The following is a 20,602-nucleotide window of genomic DNA, read 5'->3' on the forward strand; positions in this document are numbered from 1 at the left end:
GTGTTCTTCCTTTTAGACACTAATTTTATTGTTTTGATGTGCTACATTTTGTTCTTGTGTTTTATGCATTGCTATGATTTATAAGTTGTACACATGTTTTGAATTTATTTAGTGTCTGTATATAATAAAGTATTAATTAAATCAAAATATTGCTGCGCGCTTAAAGAGTGATTCTTACAAACCCCGCTATTTATATTTATTTATTACCGGTCAGAACACTTTGTCATGCGGCCTTTCTCTGTTGTGTGACTGCAGCACAATTTGTCTATAGTTTTTTTCGATTACATCAGCGCGCTAATGGCAGCTAGCGCCACGTAGCGTCGACCGGGTGCACGGCAGTAAGTCTCTTACGTGGATGCTGTGCTGATAAGCACTATGAAAAGTATTACTGGAAACACAAACGAAGATGGACGTCTATGATAAACGTTATACAAGTCTGATGGCCCGGTCGGTAACTCTGCCGTCATCATGCATAAACTTTATACAAATCTGATGACCCGATCGGTAACTCTGCCGTCATCTTATACATGGAGCTGAAAAAAAAGCATCAATATATGTGTTCTCCTTTCCAGGTTTCCATATCAATTATTTTGCAACCATTTATTGATGTCATTTTCCAATCCTTTCTATTCCCGATAAAAGCAGTTATTACGGAAATCTCGTGACCGGGGGATGATCATCGGACAAAGATAAAGTCTGTGGATCATGACACGTATCATCAACCTATATTTGTCCTCTCTGTTAGATTAAGATCTTGCTATCGTCGGAGCGAAAAGCTGTGTCCGACGAATAGAACTTGTACATTCAGATTCTGCAAGAGGACCTAATTTCTCATCCTTTTTGGTTTATTTGACAGATTTCTAGTACTAAGAACACGTCCGTGACGTTCCGAGCGACCCAAGAGTATAAAGTAGGCAAGACACAGCCCGTTGCAGTCAAGGTGTACGACTACTACGAGCCTAACAGACGACAATGCACCAAGTTCTATCATCCTAGCGGAGGGAATATCCTTCTTGCTCAGTCTTGTAACTTATTGAACAGAAGGAAGGTCTGTCATTGTCTAGCAGGTCAGTCTGAAATCGGATGAGACAATCTGTGGGAACTTTATGTCCTAGTGTATCTCAAAATTATAGCTCTTTCATATACATGATTGGGAACATCGTTAACAAATATATGTAGGTGATCATGCTAATTCATCGCCTGAAAAATACCTTCTCGTTGGATTTTCCAATACAGGCTTGTTTCATTTTGATGAGTATACATTTAGTATTTCCCACTACCGGTAAATTGTTTTCTGATAAAAGCACACGATGCAGCATACATAAATGAGTTTATATGGGCCAAGGGCCGTGAAATCCGCCAAGACATCGCAGTTGCGAGGTTTTGACCAATTATGAATGAATGAAATGAATGAAATTTACATTTATATACCGCAAAATCCAACTTTTGCTCTAATGCGGTGTTTCAAAATATCGTCTGAACAGATGGGTTTTTAGCCCGCACCTGAAAATAGCAACAGTCTTAGCCTTGTTAATCTCAATGCTGAGCTCATTCCAAAGTCTGGCCGCCTGTACAAGGAAGCTCCTGCCACCGTACGTCTCCAGGCGATACCTGGGGATCCTCAGGAGACATTAGTCTTCGGACCTCAGGGATCGCCCGGAGTCACAGGATGGGAGGAGCTCGCATATGTAAGCAGGGACAAGTCCATTTCTTGCTTTGTATATGAGGAGCATTGTTTTGAACTCTATACGTTCACAGATTGGTAGCCAATGTAGACTTCTCAGCACGGGGGTAATATGTTTACGTTTACGCGTCCCTGTGATTACTCGCGCTGCGTGATTCTGAACCTTTTTGTAGCTTGTCAAGTACATTTTCATCGGCACCAACAAGCAGGCTATTACAATAATCCAGTCTGGATATGACAGTTGATTGCACTAGAAGTTTCGTAGCTTCTTGCGTAAGGAGCTTTCGCATGCCGCCAATGTTTCGGATTTGAAATGTTGCACACTGTACGAGCTTGTTCACATGTGGGCCCATTGACAGCGTCTGATCAAACATAACACCAAGATTTCTGACTGGGTCAGGTGACACATTGATCTTTATGCCAGCGACCATCAGGGCATGGATATTGAGTGAATTTACGACTCTCTGAGACCCAAACAACTTGATCTCCGTCTTGGTGGGATTTCCCTTGAGTTTGTTTTCCGTCAACCAGTTCTGAACTGAGGCGAGACAGTCTTCGAGACTTTTGATACGTAACATCGCTGAACTTACTTGAAGGGCGACATATAGCTGATTGTCGTCAGCATACCCATGATGTGGATGTGCACCTTGGTCTATGATAGAAATAGAATGGGGCCCAACACAGACCCTTGGGGCACACCACAAGAAAGCGTCCTGGCTGATGACTTTTTCCCGTTTATCAGAATATGTTGAACTCTGTCAGTCAGATATGATTCAAACCACTTTAGTGCTGTGCCACTGATGCCCACAAGCTTTTCGAGCCGCTCAAGGAGCATCCTGTGATCAAGCATGTCGTATGCGGCACTTAAATCCAGTAGGACAAGAATTGCAGCTCCTTGTTCATCCACCATCATCCTGATGTCGTAGGTCACTCTTAGTAGGGCAGTGTCCGTGCTGTGATGAGGTTTATATGCAGATTGTAACACATCATGTGGGTTATTTATGTCCATGTGCTTTGTCAGACGGGTTGCAACGACCCGTTCCAATACCTTGGATAAGAACGATAAATTGCTCACAGGGCGATAATTTTGTAGGCACTCCGGGTCAAGTTGTGGCTTCTTTAGCAACTTTGTCACAAGCGCGATCTTGAGTGTCTGAGGGACTTCCCCATCTCTCAGAGAAGCATTGATGATATTCAGTAGGATGGGGCCCAGTTCATCGGCGGCCGATTTGACCATCCATGTAGGAAGCGGGTCCTGTTTGCAAGATTTGCACGGTGATTTTTTGACAAGAGATATTAGTTCGTCATGGTGAGCAGGCTCGAACTCCGCAAAGCCCTGGATTGGGTCAGCCATAGTCTCACAGGTTGTAGCATCACTGGCATTATCAGATCCAACGCTAGCATCGCTGTTATTGTCAGACGCGAATCTAAGTCGGATTTTTTCAATTTTGTCATTGACACAGTCTGCAAATCTATTTGCAAGTTCACAGGGGTCCATATGCTTTGGCAGTTTCACTTAGCGAGCTGTGTGAAAAATGCGCTTGAAGATTCCTTGCATTTCCTTGGCATTCGAGCCAGCATCATTGATTTTCTTGATGAAATATGCAGACTTGGTGGCATGTAATTGGATGTTGAATGCATTTCGTACCTCTTGAAACACTTGTCTGTGCACAGTCAGTTGTGTTTTTCGTCACATGTTCTCGGCCTTTCGCTTTTTGCGCTTCGCTTTATTGAGTCCTGTTGTAAACCACGGCTGTGAGGGACGGATAGTGACTGCTTTCACATTCTCCGGCGCATGATGATCAAGAAGATTATTTAATTCCTTGTTGTATGCATCACACAGACAACTGACACTTTGATCAGATGCGGGCCACTTTACCTGGCCAATGTCCCCCTTGAATGCTGTCTGATCGATATTTCGAAGTTTTCTCGTAGCGATGCTGACACGTTGGTGCGAAGGCTTTGGATAGCATAATTTAGCAACAACTAAATTGTGATCCGATATCATGTCACCTTGCACCAGGCTGGAAATTACGCGACTGTCCTAGCGGGTGATGGCGAAGTCCAGTGTGTGAAGTGAGCGATGTGTCGGAAAATCGATGTGTTGGACAAGGTCACAAGATTCCAAGAGATCGAGGAAGCGCCGTACTTCCCCCTTGCCTGGCTCATCCAGGTGAAAGTTGATATCCCCGGTAATGAAGACATATCCAGGACTCATTGCTATCTCATGAAGATGCGGCGGGAATTCCTCGAAGAAAAGTGGAACTGTGAGTTTGTTTTTCTTTGATGATGGAGGTCTATAAACAATAATCACATTTAAGCACTTTCCGCCCACACTCAAAAAACGATGTTGCATGTCTCGAAACTTGGGGCACTCTTCAGGAGAGCAAGAAGAAACTGTCAATCCTGACTTATAGAGTATCGCTACCCCACTATAGCCTTTGTTTCCCTTTCGTGGCACCAAGGGGTTTGTATCCGGATATTGCCAGGGCCTTTAAGAACATCTCATCTTTTGCCTTTGAGGTTACCCACGTTTCCGTGAAAGCGAAAATGTCAACATCGTGCTCTATGATGATGTCCTGTATGCAATCCACTTTGTTTCGGATAGATTGTGCATTTAGAATGGCAACTGTCAATTCGGACGTCACTTTTCTTTTGACACGTAAACGAACCCCAGCTCGCTTTCCTCTGGGTCTGTGAAATGTCTTGATCGGTTCTGGCACAATGACTCTCCTTGTAAAATTGTCCAAGTTGGTAATCCAGGAGTGTTCATGATCAAAGTTCTGTTTGGATAGAGACATCAGGTAATCCCTGGAATAGGTGATCTGCATGGTCACACTTGGTGTACAAAAATCATGCGTGTACAATACAGTATGTACAGCATGTACAAAAATGGCACCAGTGTCCAGTAGCAAAAATGAGGAAAATAAACGGCCATTAGCACTGGTTCGTGAGTGTCACAAAGTGACATAGGTTTGTGTGGGCGTGTGTGTGTGCTTGTTTGTATGTTAGTTTGGTGTGGTTGCGATAGATGGAGGTGGAGTACTGTGTGATGTGTGTTTGGTTTGTGTGATTGGTGTGTGTGTTGCTAGTGGGAGTATTTCCTGTTTTTGGAGGGAGAACTGTGAGAGCAGAGGAGTTTTAAATGTGCACTTGTGAATCATCTTTCAAGTTATAAGTGAATGTGGTTATATATGCTTTTAATATTTGACTGGTGGCTGGGGTAAGTGTATAGGAGTTTAGTGCCCAGTGCGCCGGAGAACAGGGTAGTTTGATGTATATTTGGATAAGGGATTTTGGCCCTTTGGCTGTGGTAGCCTGTGACCTGGACGCGGTATTATGTATGTGTATGCATTCATGTTTAACCGATGTATTGCGGGTGCACAGTGCAGTGTGCACTAGTACTGTAGTACTTTGGTACCTAGTTGTGTTATTGTGGCTTGGTCAGGCCCGTGGTGCAAGCTTTTCTGCTAAGTAATGTTAGTTCCTTTTGTATGTTCTACTTAGTATTTGACTAGCTGTCTGCTCATTTTGTATTTGCAGTCCTCGTCATTGGCAAGACTTGCCTCAGTTGTCCGAAATAAAGAATTCATAGAGAGAGTCGATCTTGAATTGTGTACTCTGTTAGTCGAAGGCCATCGAGTTTGGTGACAGTGAGATAGTCTTATCCACTTAGAAATTGCAGTAACCTGATCTACGAATGTTCATAGATGACGATGCGTAATGAGATCTGTTTATCCACTGTAGACAATGGGTGATTTCAAAGTTGGTTTTGGTTTTAGTGTTGGGTGTTAGTGTCAGTTTTATTCTTAATTTCTACCCCTAAAAACCTATGTCTGGATAAGACCAATTCGAGGTTTTAGTTTGATATTATGGGGGAAAAAAAGTCTAGCGGTAGAAATAAGTTGGAGTCCTGTAGGTTCTGTTCACTTCTTCTAATTCAATAAACTTTCATGAAAGCACATACATTGACAGTTACAATTACAAATACAGATTGGAAGTCCAAATAGGTGTGTTCCCAGTCTGGAGTCCAAACCTGAATTACTCCACAATAACATTACATTCACCAAGAAAACTAATGACATAAATTACCTAGAGACAGAAATACAAACAATGCAAAACAATTGTAAAGAGTAACATGTTTTGGAGTGGCTAATCCTACATCTAATATGCTTATTAATACTAATCATAAAACCATTGTTTAAATGTAAATCCTGACCAAGCTGTGTTAAGTCATATCAGAAGGTAAAAGTAAAATTGGAGAATGATTGTGTTTAGAAATATAGAATAATGAACAATATACATATCTTCCAAATCATCAAAGATTTGCACCATAACATTAACACCAACATCTGGTTTTATCTGAACACCTTTAATCTGGGCTGAAACTAAAAAGAGGTTTTATTCTGCCGGTAAAACTAACACCAAGATGGACAGAGATAAAACCTTGGAAAAACCAAACATGCATGTTGTTGTCGTTGTTACTGTTGTTTCCCTATTGTAACCGCTTCCGATCTATAGTAATTTGGTCGTCTTCTTTCACGTCCATCATCATTTCCATATGCGTTCAAAATACCAGCAACTTCTTCTTGAAATGGTACGAACAACATGATTTTATTTTTTCTTAACACCAACACCAACTTTGAAATCCACTCGGTGTTTAATGACTAAGGTGTTAGTTTTATTGGTAATACAAAATGCACTACAAATCTTCCAAATATAAAACCGAGCTAGGATTAAGATTAGACCTTGGTGTTCCAATTGGTTTCAGTGTGAAACTAAAACCTAATTTGAAATATGATAATGCTAAAACTGAGTGTCAAAACTAACACCAGAACTGATTTCATTTCTGGTGTTGTGGAGAGTTTTAGTTTTAGTCCCGGTGTAACATCTGTGGTTGTTCCCCATGTTTCAGTGTTTCCAAACAATAGGCAGCTAGAGAGACCATGACTTTTCAATAGGGGGGATACACAGAAATACTCGTCAATCTATTTTTGAGCGTTCCCAAACAATGAGGGGAAACACTCAAAAACAGAAACACTCAAAAACATTACACCGGTGTTAGTTTTGACACTAAAACCATCCCTTAGTTTTAAGCTTTAACCGGGCATAATGCTAAAACCAACAAACACCGACTTTGAAATAGGATGAAACTAAAACCCACTTCATTTCAATGCTGGTTTAATCAAGGGTTTTAGTGTTCCATTTAGTTTTAAAACTAAATCTAAAAACTGACTTTGAAATCACCCAATGATTTTGTAGGAGCTGATATGGAAGGCTGCTACAAAGCGCCACTGCAACATTACAACAGCCGCTGTATATTTTGCATGCTGAGGTATAGAAAATGGGGCCAAAACATGAAGAAGGATTTCGACAAACCAACCTTTTCTTGATATTTTGTGGATAACATGATGTACGACTGTTATTGTGACAAAATCGTATCAAGGTTTTATTCTAAAATATCATGCAAGTCACGAACTCCCCGTCTCCAAGGGAAACTAAGAACGATCACGCGACGTTGATATTGTTGCGTCACACCATACTCTGGCGAGTGTCGTATGCGCACGCAGACACACAGAGAATGTTTAGTTTTGCGTGACGTCAGAATCTATAGCGTGATAATTCAGTTCAATTTTGAAGTTTTCCATTTTGTTTTGTCGATGATGAGAGCTACTACCCGTCCCGGAAAGCAGAAAGTTACTGAGCAGACGACATCTAGGTTATGGCCTTAATTCATAATGGCGTCATTATACATGTATTCGATAATGACACTTCCAAATGACTGAAATGATCCAACCAGTGTTCTTTATTATGCCTGGGGAGGCGAGTGTGAGGGAGATAAAAGTCTGACAACTTCTACCAGACCGGCGCAGGTGTTTTGTTTAAATGCAGCAGTCAATCAGAACCTTGTGCCCCCCCCCCCCCCCGATCAGGGTTTGACGCCAATTTAACGTCGAATTCGCGTCGAATCCTGACATGTAATTTGTTTTTGCTACATCTAATTCATGTCGAATAACACGACAAATTCGCGTCCAATGCCTGTGTAATGTGGCGGTGTTCATTAGTCTCTGCCACGCCCGCTAGGGGCTCGGCGGAGAATTTTTCGTTAGTAGGCAAATTCTTCCCCTCCAGTTACAACCAGTGCCTAGGTGACACAATGTCAATAACATGTACACTGTGTATGCATTACGGCCCGGTCTGGAGTCGCGGTTTTGGCCCGTGATCTAGGCCAAGTTTCAGCGAATGTATGCATTGAATAAAAGAAATAATACAACATACTTTATTTGTTTATTATGCAGATGTGCAGTTCAGGCGATTGTATTTTTTGACGTATGATTTTGTGTTATTTTTACTCCAAGCAAGCCCTTTTACGACGTTGACCGTAATCTGGTCGCCGCCATTTTCATCGCTTGCTCCGCGTTCTCCAATCGAATTGTTTACCAGCTTCGTCGAATGTAAGTGTAGTTTTTAGCTCAGCTGACAAAGTCAGCGGAGCTAGTAGAATAGCTGTTCAAATGGTGTCCGTCCTGCAATCCATCCATCTAGGGACCCATCTGTGGACAAAATTGGACATTTCTGATTGGGAAGGCCTAGCCACTTCGTTGACAGTGCTAAATTAGGAGTTGCTCAAGGTGAACTCAAAAAACGAAAAATCAGCGCGATCCGACCTGTATTAAGAGAATGAGGTCCCTTTTTACCTCAGTCCACAGAGCAAATATTGTTTTCAAATGTGGCTGAATATTTTTTAATATTTTTTCATTTTTTACTTTTAATGGAATTAATATGGTTTTAACCGCCAGTTGGCGCTGCAGGCACATTGACTGAATTTTGGCGATTTCAAATTTGGCGGTGGCTCAACTTTTTGCAAGCAGTGCCGCTGATTGGCCGATCGATAGAAGAGATGCCACCATTTAAAAATGGCGGTAGTCGCTGCTTCAATGAAGATGAGTGAACTTTCTCATGTTCAATCGGTTGATACTCTTTTAATCAACATGACCATGTACCTGAAATTTGTTTAGGTACTGAAAAGAGTCTATATAATTCAGATTTATCGATAGTTTTTTATAATATTGCGGAAATTTTGTGCACAAATTAGCGAAAGTTGGTGCTCGTCTCATGTCATTTTAGAGCGAGAAATTTGTTGCCGTCGATCTCTACCACTGAAAAATCGCTTGCATAGCTTCGAATTTTTGTGAAAATAAGTATCTGAACTTGGTTTCAAATAGTCTAGAGAGTTACCTTTGTGGTGATACATATGGTATGTGATAAATATTTGTGGAATTTGTGAAATTCGGTTTTCAAACGTGCCGATGATGCAAGCGATCTCGCGTGAATTTTGCAAGTCCTGATATGTCGACCGGGTGTCAAAAATCACTCGCCTAAATTCAATTCAAAGATCAAAAATAATATCTGAACTTAGTTTCAAATAGCCTACGCAATTATCATTTCGGTGATATATAATGCATGCATGTAATAATTGATTAATCTGCCTAAAACGCGCTATTAAAACGGCGAAAGATCGTGATAAACACTCTGGTGGCGGTCGCACTAAATAACGACCGGTAGGGCCCGGCGTCTGGCGGAGAAAAAAAGGTAGCGGCCGGAGGTTGAAACGGGATTTTTATGCACTTTTAACTGTATATATATGTTGTTTGGATGTATTTCTAACAGTTCTGTAACTTTGATGACCAAGCTTGCGCCCAAAGTTGGTGAAATTGATGCTTGTTTATGGACTGCGCTAGCGACCGGAGAATTCGCCGTCGGCCATTTTGGCTACGGTCCCTGAGTTGTTGTGGTTGGCAATTTTGCAACAAATTTCGCCATTTAGGCTACGTTTGTTTACAATTATTTTGAAAGTCACATTATGACATCGTAGTATGAATTCCACTGCAGTATCGTTACGCAGCAATGCTCATGTTTTTGGTTTGCAATCCTGTACTGTCTGTACACTGCGCTGTGCATGGCTGTACTGTAGCTGTAAAAAAGACAAAAACCATAGCCTAGCCCTATAGGACAGGCTTAGAGTATAACTCAACAAACAGGCCCTCATGATTCATTTGATGGACACCTTATTTGATAGTACCTCATCATTAAGTCCACTAGATCCTGTTCTGTCACATGTCGTAGACGATAGACAATTTTCAAAATGTAGTACACCACTCGCTCATCTTTAAGCCCATGCAGCTCTCGGCTCACATCATGTGGGCACGGTTGGCTGTTGAGTGTTATGGTTCAGTCTGTGAGACTAATTTAAAGAGGTTACACTTTTATTTTGAATTGGAAAACAGCCCACAGGACTGACTTTTCACTGAGTAATAAGTGTGCCCTTCGAAGGTAAAGTCTCTTTCTGGATTTGCTTCCATAGATGCCTTGTTCAGGATATCATCTGACCGATGCCTGATCAAGCACAGACTGTATCCGGTGGTGTACATTTCCCCGTCTATGTCACCCTTTTTTATTCAGTCAGTGTTAATTTCTCTTCTCTTTTTTTACAGATTAACTGTTGTTGGTTATTGCAAGAGGAGTCGTTGGCACATTTCAAGTCAAGCACTTGCTGTTCCCACATTCAGAGTGAGGTGTGCTTACTCGTTTTACTGCTTTCCATTCCCGGAGAGCGTTATCAAATATCTGCTGCAAGGCAACAAATATCTGCCGCAAGGCGCTTCAAATATCTGCCGAAAGGCATCAAATATCTGCCGCACCAATAAAGTTCATTTTGTTAACCAACTCTTTATCTTCTTTTCTTCACATACAAAAAAGACCGTCCCAAACATTTGGCTGCATCCACTTCATCAATGTCCAGACAACAGTCGGTTCATTTGACCATTGTAAAGCACCAGGCCCCACCTCACAAAATACACTGTAATAATTATGTACCTTGTGTCCATGTGCATGTTATTAGTTCCACCTACGCTGCATGAAGACAAGGACTCCACTCTTTGACGTCACCACACAACTCCTTGACGTCATCACACACCCCACTACTGCAACGGCAATAGAAATGACTTTACGTCATAATACCAGGGTGACGTCAACTCAGTACTTCAGCATGCACTGATATAGCAAGAAGGTCTTTCGCATCAGCACTTCTGCGTGCTAGACGTTATAGCTTCACGTTGCCTCATAATAACGTTACCGACACACACTTGGCCCTTGCCTTCACCTATCCATTTCAGCTGAGCGCCAGGCCCTTGGGCCTCTTGTTTTTCACTATTTGTGTACAGGAAAGAAAAAATTGTTGATGGATGACTAAATAGACGACAGATGTATGGTAGGCTGTGGTAAATGTGAGCGATGGCTATTGAGGCGCGTTGATTTTAGTGGAATGTGCATGTTCGACGTAGGCCCGCGGCTATCATCATGGCTATAGCGCTGACCCGACTGCATCCACGAAAAATTGCCGACACCGATTTGGTCCCGTGTTAAAATTGCTTGGAAAATTACTTGCATGTTTGGATTATATTCAACTGTAAACACCAGACAGTCAGAGTTTCTTTGTCGCAGTCATCTATTACGGACTTTATATTCGTCGGTAAATTCGATGCATCCGATCCAGTATTCAGTAAAAAGTGTTGGTTGTTGTCGGCAAATTCACTTCTGTTGTAGAGCCTTGGCCTACATTCCGTGCATTCAGCTACTAGGCTGCTGCTGCTACTACTCTTGCTCCTACTTTACCTACCATGTATTCACGGTTATGGGGCCCTGGGATATGCTCCCTAGCTCACGTATTGATGTACAATCAGAATCATAGTCATGACATGGCACCCTCAGAGTACACGGTTAGCCTACTACTACTACTACTACTAGCCTACTACTACTATACGCCTACACACATCCATTTGCCTTCGGCCCCTTCCTTTGGTCTTCAACACTGCCTTCAGCCCCTTGGCCTTGGTCTGCAACACTGCTACATGGGGTCCACACTGTAAGACCATTTATTGACACTCCATTGTTGGACACTTTCAGAATGAGTACTCCAAGTTCGCAATCCAAGGAATTAACATCATCTTTACCGTCCAGCCAACAAACCTCACCTCAGTCTCAGACCCCTTCACCTAGCAAGGCTTTGCGTCATTTGTAAGTAAATCTGCACTGTAACAATTTATTTTTAAGCATCATTTGTATTAATCAACATAACAAAATTAGTTATAATCCGCACAACGATTCTACACTTGTCTTCATGTTCAGGCTCTTCATGTTCTAACTTTTTACAATTCATGTCAGATAGTCTTTCTTCATCCATTTGCAGGAACCCAGACGACGCCTGGCAAGATGCTATCTTCAGTGGTGTTTATCACCTGACCAACATCAGAACGGAAGACGGCACCAAATATCACATTCGTAGCATTCCCCCTTTAAGAACTTCTCATTAACTAGCTGTATGTTCATGATGTACATCGCATTTCATTAGAGTCAACATGTACATGTACAGTATCTACTTCCACCATTATGAGTACTGCGTATGTTTGTCTCTCGATGCCATTTATGTCAAACACTCAATGTGAAACAAGCCACATATTTTAAAATGTGTAAAATAAAGAAGGCAACAAATATCTCGCCTCCCTTTTTTTCTTCCAGATGCCTATATTGACAGGCATTTACGGCTGCAAGTGATCTACCAAGTACTCATTTGGTAACAACTCCTCCATCCCCACCCCCACCCCGCAACGTTCCCACACCCCATCCGTGGCGGAGACTCCCGAGTCTGCTAGCAAACTCAGCGCCATTTCTAGTCTAAATCTACGGTGGAATCCTGTCGAATTGATTCACGACAAAGCATTCGAAAGCATGACTGTAGATGGTAACTTCCGTGCCTGTATGTCAGTGTGTGACACCCATTTGATGTATTTCAAACTTGCCACTTTTCTTCTTTGTCTTAAGGCGCAATGTCAGGTTTCGCTTCAGGCGGAACACCTTGGGATCTCAAGCCGGCCATAACCATTGCAGAGCAAATCTGGGGGGGGGGGGGAGAGGGTCAGCTACCTGGTCTTTTTATCATGAAATATATTTTGGTCCAGAAGGAGCCACTTCCCTGGGCCCCAGCATATCATGCAGTGCAATGAATTAGATGCTGCTACCTATATTATTGTGCTGGACTGACTGGCAATGAGTCAAAATATTTCTTTGAAATTCCATTGCAAATCAAGAAAATGACAGAAAGTATTTATTCAGGTTTATTGGGTTTTTTAACCTTTATACACATGGTGAATTCCTATTGAAAAGACTCTTTCATGCAGGTGAATAAGGGTCGAATTCTGACCATGTAGCCCTTGCAGCCAAAGTTTATGTCGAATTACTTAAAATCCCGGGGTGAACAAATGTCGAATCCTGACCCTCTCAAATCTTTCTGTGCGTCGAATTGGTGTCGAATGCCTGACCGGGGGGGGGGGGGGGGGGCACAGGGCTCTATTTGACTGCTGCATAAATTCAAGGGTCCGCTCCAGGCAAGAGCAATTTAGGATTTTGTGTCTGCCGCAGCAAGATCTTTTATCATCTCCTAGTGCCGCATCTTAGCGGAGGGCAGCTAAATTAATTGGAGAGCCAAGAAGAAAATTAATAAAAGAGGAATATATCGCTCTCTTTTTTAGACTTGTATTTGCCGTAAATGTGTTTTACCTGGTGTACTTCATGTATAACTAACTCAGTGGTTTTCTACTGGTGAACTGCGGTTGATAAGCAGTGGAATCCGGTTTTTAGGCGGACTCGAGACATATCTTACGTAAGGAATTTGTTTTTCTAATCAATAGGAACGTGTGCCAAATATTGGGGATTTAACCGAACTCATCTCGACAGAGGACAGTATGTTCGAGTCAAGAATAGGACCATTTTATTCCGTGAAGCATGTAACACTTATGATTACGGTAGGACCCAATTAATATTGTATATTCCGTCTTTTGCACGAGCTACAAATTCTACCCGGTTGATATTAATTGCACTTGTTTCAATTGAAAAAACAGAACTGCAATCATGTAAAAAATGTTTATGTCAAAATGAATTTCAGAAAAATTGTCAGTTTTCTAAGAATTCGGTGAATGTGTCGGTTTATTCAGAGGCGACAATGTGAAACACCCAAACAAAATGTGGCCTATCCGGCATATGTCCGGGTAACCACCATGATCATGTACGGGGCTCCGATAAATATAATTCTGAACAGACAATCATTTACCCTCAGTTCCCTGTGTGCCGCGTAGTTGGGCAGTTCCGAGCAAAACTTTATAATACACCTAGTAGTCTGTCAGGAAAATAACCATACTGTGTATGCCCCTTCAACCATGGTTGACCGTGAATATTGTTCTCATTTCAGCTGTCAAAGTTAAGGCAGGAAAGAGATTGATGAGAAAACCTGTTGTAACAATGACCGCACAAGTTGAACGGAGCCTCAAACCAGGTAAAAACTATCACTGACTTTTTAAGTATTGAACTACAGTGTCTCAGATACTTTATTCTCGGTTTCAAACGAATAGTTCAGCGTGTAGTTTTTGTCCAGCCCCTTTTCAACAATGAGGCGGTCATAATTTAGCATTCCAATAACGCTCGGGCCAATCCGGAGCATTGGGCCGCAGTGTGTAATCTTGGCTTTGCCGTTCATTGAAGAAATGGTGTCGATTACTAGTGATTGGTCAGAATATCAGAATGATAACCAGCCGGTTACGTCAAGTCTGTCAATTCATTGCTGAACTAGCCAATCCAGACAGAATGCGCGCTTGAAGACATGCCTCCTTTCATGAATGTGGCTATGCAGTATTGTAATCGTGGATTGCGGCCTGGCCAACGGACAACGACAATAAAGTATATCATAGAGATACATTGTATTATAGTGCATGAGGTGTTTTTTTACTGTTTACAATAATTCAGATTTTATTATTCTCCTTTCTGTGCAGAAAAATTGAAAAGTCGAACAGATTAACCGCCGAATTCGACTGATTGCGACATGCTTGATCATATATTAGAGTGGTTGCTGGACTTAGTTTTTAAAAACTTCCGTTCTGCCATGATTTTCTAGGTAGCACATAGCTCAGCTGACAAAGTCAGCGGAGCCAGGCCAATAGCTATTCGAATAGTGTCCGTCCTTCCATCAATCCGTCCGTCCGTCATCCGTCGGTCCCTGGACAAAATCGGGCATTTTGTAACCGTAAGACCTGGGCACTTCAAATCTGGGATTTGACATGAACAGCACAGGAAATGCTGCTGACAGGAAAAAATTAGCGCCGTTCGACTCAAGTTCAGCTCACCAGGGGATAAAAAGCCTAAATTAAAAAATAATTTTTTGTCGCTTTATTCCAGCAGATAGAAGCTTGAATTAAAGTTGAACAGTAATGCATGATATAGAAGTTTTGATATAAAATAGAGTAGTTTCAATTTTATCACCAGGTGGCGGTACGGAGCAAAAATATCGTTTGACCCCATTTGACCCTGGTTTGAATTTACCGCCCCGAACTGACATACATTTGCATCCCTGCTAGAATTTGCCGCCATTATCGCCGAGTGCGTACTGGATTCGCTCCAACGTAATGTATGATGTACAGAGACTTTCAAACATGGAAGATAATAGTGACAGAGAGGATAAGGCTGGAGATGCACTGTGTGAGTTTGCTTTCCCGCTGACGTCATGCGCTGAAAAAACGGCCACCTTTTTATTTCGACCAGATTGATTTTAGGTAAGTCACAAATTTTGTATTTTAAGCTATTTCTGAAACTAATTATGGTACGAAACTTCACACATTCATAGAAGCGATTCAGCACAATCTGTTACGACGAGTTCAACCCAATTTGACAACCTTCGAATCGAGTCGACCTTCTTTTCGAAATATTGAAGAGGCGATGCAGAGTCTCTGTAGAAATGTACAATAAACGCAACATTACGAAAATAACAAATGTTGTCTCTTTTCACTGCTTGTTTTTCTAGTCCAAGCTCTTGCTCTCCATCCCTAATATATTTAATTATTTGACATTTTCACCCACATTTTATCGCCAGACAAAACTGGGTATAATTCATGCACAAGCAGACGAAACAATCATGTGCTAAGTCACTGTCACGTGATACTTAAAGTTGTCAAAATGGCGGCAGAGTGTCTGATCTAAAACGATGTCAAAGTCCGGCTCTAAAAGATGCATTACTCAACTAATAACTCTTGCCACATAGCAAAACAATAATAAACATCGTTCTGAAGTCATCGGGTAAGGTTGGCAATGTAAATAAACAGCGCAATTGACAAACTACTCTGGAGACTTGAAATGTCAACAAACAATGCGATACACACATGCACACTGTACATAGCACAATGCATCCAATAGGGGCCGATCATCACACTCCTATTATAGGGAGCTCCTGGTTATATGGTTAGAGAGTGTGTGTATACCGTCAACGAAAAAAACTTGACCCGGAACGAGAAAACCTCCACGCCCAGGTGACATTTTTGCACGCGAATCGTATACGCCAATGCACAGCAATTTACCTGGGGAGAGATTGTCTTTTTCCAAAACAATGCAGCGGGACGCGATGTTGTTTACGCAGAGTAGCCGCTGTTCGGTTGGACATTTCGTCTAAATTGGGGCAAATCAAAGTTTGGCGATACCCTGGTGCGAATCGAAATGCATTAAACAACAATCTGCATCGTTGCCAGAGATTATTTATCTCCTTCCGCGAAGAAATCGGGCTTTGAACTGGCAAAAATCCTCAAAAGATTTTGAGTCTGCTTTGAGTACGCATGTGCACCAACATGATCGGTCCTTCGACGACGATTTCGACGACGATTTCGTCAATATCATGGGATGTGGGAGGATGTCGACGGTCTGGTCCCATTTATAATGCAATAATCTTGAAAGTACATTGGTCTCAATGTCTATTTCCCCGTTACCATGACAAAACCCAACCGTGAAACCTGAAACCACTCGTCCACAGCACAAGCCATTTCAATTTTCCGTAGAAAGCGCATGCGCACCAACTCCAACGCACCTTCTCCTCTCAGGTCTCACTAGCCGGTGCGGAACCTAGGCGTACCTGCCTCCAAAAATGACGTGACGTCATTTCATGCATACCCCTGTTCCAGCGGCTGTAGACTTAGCAGTACCTTTCTCTCACACAAACCTATACATTTCTGAACAGCTTGTCACTTCTAGAATACATCTGGCCAAGTTTCAACGACATCTAGACATACAGTCATTCATAGACTGACGCAGCACAATGCATGAGACACCCTGTATATTAACGTAAATTTGAAAAATTTCACCTCTATGCCTTATAACTTCAAGATTAACAAGGATAGGGAAAAACAAATGTCATACACATCTACTCATTACATTGAGAAAGCCAACTGACGATTTTTTTTTCAATCTTTTATATAAAAATAGGCTGTCGTTGCGGCTTTTGTTTGAGTTTTTTGCCCTCGAAATTTTACTTTGAGAACATGTGCAATATCACAGGAACCAGTCGATGTCAACATCCTGTTGAGCTATAAATAGCATGCAGGGCCTGCTCACCGAGTAAGTACACAGAGGAAGCCGGTATTTTCCTCAAATAATCGTCAAAAAAACATCGGACATTTACATTTGAACAAGTAGCCATGAGGATAGAGTAAGCCCATCTGTATCCATGGTAATCACTCGAGATTGAAGAACTAGTTTTTTGGCCGACCTGATCACCACTGGCTAGTGAGACCTCAAACTATTCAGGACAAGGGGTTGGCTAAGGTCTTTTTGAATTCAAATCCTACACTTTGGTCTTGGGATCATTATGCTTATCTCCGGGCAAAAATACCTATCCTTCTCCTGTTGTGTTTAATTTCCTTCCCACATTCTCCCCACCTATTTTCTATACTGCGTCAGCGTCTAGTGGGTCAACTGCCATGATGGCATCATCCTAACTATATACCCCCCCCCCCCCCAATCACCAGCCCTATTGACGAAGAGCTCCCCATCAAGGCCTGAGCCTTCCCCATATTATTCTCAATCATATTAATGAACTTCCTTGATCATTAGCACTTCCTCAGTAGTTCCTACCTTTACCTTGATCACTAATCATTAGCGTCTTATCAGTTGTTGTTTGTCTTGTATTATAAAACTTGGCTATCAAAATTTAAAAAGTTTTCTCATCATGTTTTACAGGAATGATCTACAGCTGCATTTGAACGTTTTGGTGACCACATCACAGATCACGGAGAGAGAGGAGCTGAGCTACACTCATACTCATAGAACCAAACGAACACCTTGCACTTCCCATCCAACTTCAGTGCTCACCCACGCGATCATCAGAAGAATCGGTCAATTCTAGTATTTCAGTCTTTTTCACTGTAATACTTACCTCAAAATTGATTGAATAAAGAAAACCGTATGTGGCATTTGAAAAAAATCAAGTGTATCTGTTAATTTTCTACTCGCTATCAATGCGGGCTAAGAAAATCATATCCCTTGGTCCTTTGCCTTGCACTTTGAAACTATTGGTTGTCCCTATTGTAAAGCCGATGACAATTACTGCATGGCTGTCTTGGCTTAGGCTGTTCACTGGCCTAGTTTGTCGCAACCAATCTACATTCCAAAGGAATTTATGTAATGGTCCAGACTGTTTCTGGTTGTGACCGTGCATCTACTGGGCTGGTTTGTCTCAACCTCCATTTCAAAGGATTTGCTGTTAAAGTCCACAATTCAAACAAAATTTAAGTCAACGACGTCATATCAATGAGAAAACAACATTCAGTTCTAAAATATTGTGCTAGAATTGAGTTTTATTTAGTCTTTTGTATCACGAATATTCGTCGGCTGCTAAAGAAAAAGTTATTCGGGTATCTTCGGAGATCTTCGGCCTGGACGTATTACTAGGGAGACGCATTCGGGAATGTCGCCATTCTACTTCATGTTCATGGTGTACAGTGTCACAATCATATGATATGAGCTCAAGATAATGCCGAATTATTGTGTTGTTGGGAAGTGTAAGAATGCGACAAATATAAAAACCGGTACGTAGGAAATGGGTAAAGTTTGTGAAAAGATCGAGGCTGAACTTCGTTGAGCCTGATATACAAAATACGTCGGCAGTCATTTGCAACCAGCACTTCACGGAAGGTTATTTTGTGGATATCCCTTCTTTGGAATGTGCAATTAAAGCGGATTACCATACAAAGAGGTTAATTTACTCAACGTTCAAAGTACTTACGCTTCGTAATTTCGAATGTAGGCCTAAAGAAAGCCGTTTTTGCCTGCCTCTAAAAAAGTTTCGAAATCCGGACGGATCGATTCTTCCCTAATTAATGACAGTTTGGGTTGGGTTTCAAGGGACTGCATGGGTTCTCTGGACTGGTTCTAGGCCGCCTGAGTAGCCTTCCCTATGCCCCACCACCACCATACATGATTCCTTCCTTGTTTGCTTTGACAATGGCTGGCTGCTGCGACGGTATGTTGGTCAGCGTTGTCGTTGGAACTCCTACCTATAGCCAGGCCCATAGGGTCATAATACTATGCAGGCCTTGTACATTCCATTAGCATTGGTCATTGGTCATAATAGCCTTAGGCCTAAATATTTGGCATTGTTTCAATATTTGAGCTTTGTTTGAAACAAGTTGTGTTTTTCGTTTTCAGACCTTCTAGAAGAAAGCCTGATGCCGTCCCAACAATTCTTTATCCTGGCCTTGACGTCTGTGCTCCTGCTCCTGCCGGAAGAAGTGAGTATTTCAGGGAGCCTTCAGCTAGTCGTGTGCGGAACATAGGGCAAGCAGCAGCATCGATAAGGGCACGCAAGCAGGTAGGTAAAAACAATACCTAGTAGTTGTCATGGTAAATTTGTAGACAGAGAGTCAAGGTGGAACAATATTCATGCTGGTCGTTTCTTTCAGGTTATGTTGACAAGTTTGCGGAGGAAGTCAAGAGGCTGGTTTTGACTGGGGAGGACTACACGATTGCCAGGAGAGACAATCCTACACCTGCTTTGAAAGGTCACCCAAAGAAGAAGCCGTCAAGATGCAGCAAACTGCCCATGCCAAACGCTTCAACATGTTCAAGAACAATTAACAGGAAATTTCACTTGTTATGTGGCCAGTCTTCTATCCTTATCGCAGCTCCGGAGTGGTCAACATAAAGTGGCAGCCCTTTGAAAGGCCACCCAAAGAGGAAGCCGTCAAGATGCAGCAAACTGCCCATGCCAAACGCTTCAACATGTTCAAGAACAATTAACAGGAAATTTCACTTGTTATGTGGCCAGTCTTCTATCCTCATCGCAGCTCCGGAGTGGTCAACATTAAGTGGCAGCCTTAGACTGTGTGAGAGGGAGGGGTTGACATAATGTTGTGCTATGGGCTTGTGTTTCCTCTGTATGCTAAATTTTTGGGTGAGGGGGGGGGGGGGGGGGTCAGATGGAACAACTCTTGTTTATGTACATTATAAATGAATAAAAAAGTAAGTACTTCTAAATAATTTTTTTTCTTGTGCATTGTATTATTTACAAATGAGAAATCTTACAATCATGCCATCTGCCATATCACTCCCCATGAGCAAATCCCTGATAAATAACATCTTCCTCGAGACCTGGAGCAGGGAAAAAAGCACGAATGGTCGATACAACACAAGAAGGGATAATCACTCGAATGTCTTTCTCGAGGTATCCATAAGTCCACCTGAAGACTTGCCTGTAGGCAAGGTGTCGCAACTTTCATGCACTGGACCATCGTATGTTTGTCTTCCGTACTGATGCCGATATTGAAGCCAGGCAATTTCTAAAACTGTCCGATTAAGGCAGGCGTAGGCGAAGTCGTTGTGACGCGTGAAGCACTCCAGCCCCTCCATTTTCTCTGCAAACTCTGCAACCCGACGGCAACACACACACTCGCCCCTTCTGGGCAAAACTTGGCAGGAGCCACAGGTGCACCTGTAGGAGAAAAAACAGAGTAAATAAATATATGCACAGTGATGCAATTTTTTCGTACGTAGGCC

At 42.1% G+C, this 20,602-nt stretch overlaps 1 protein-coding gene across 2 annotated transcripts in view; it reads left to right on the plus strand.

Annotated features, from left to right (window-relative positions):
• LOC135494802 (A.superbus venom factor 1-like) overlaps positions 1-20,602 on the plus strand; it is a 190,526-nt gene that overhangs the window by 147,197 nt on the left and 22,727 nt on the right. The window contains exons 32-36 of one of the 2 annotated variants that reach the window (XM_064783091.1): positions 857-1,067; positions 13,432-13,545; positions 13,989-14,072; positions 19,256-19,418; positions 19,510-19,983. In XM_064783091.1, the coding sequence (XP_064639161.1) occupies positions 857-1,067; positions 13,432-13,545; positions 13,989-14,072; positions 19,256-19,383 (537 nt within the window). In that variant the 3' untranslated portion in view covers positions 19,384-19,418; positions 19,510-19,983. Of the gene's footprint in view, positions 1-856; positions 1,068-13,431; positions 13,546-13,988; positions 14,073-19,255; positions 19,419-19,509; positions 19,984-20,602 lie in introns of those variants that run through there. The other variant, XM_064783090.1, reaches the window with a different exon arrangement.

The sequence above is a fragment of the Lineus longissimus genome, chromosome 10 (assembly GCF_910592395.1).
Source record: "Lineus longissimus chromosome 10, tnLinLong1.2, whole genome shotgun sequence".
Taxonomy (NCBI): Eukaryota; Metazoa; Nemertea; class Pilidiophora; order Heteronemertea; family Lineidae; genus Lineus; species Lineus longissimus.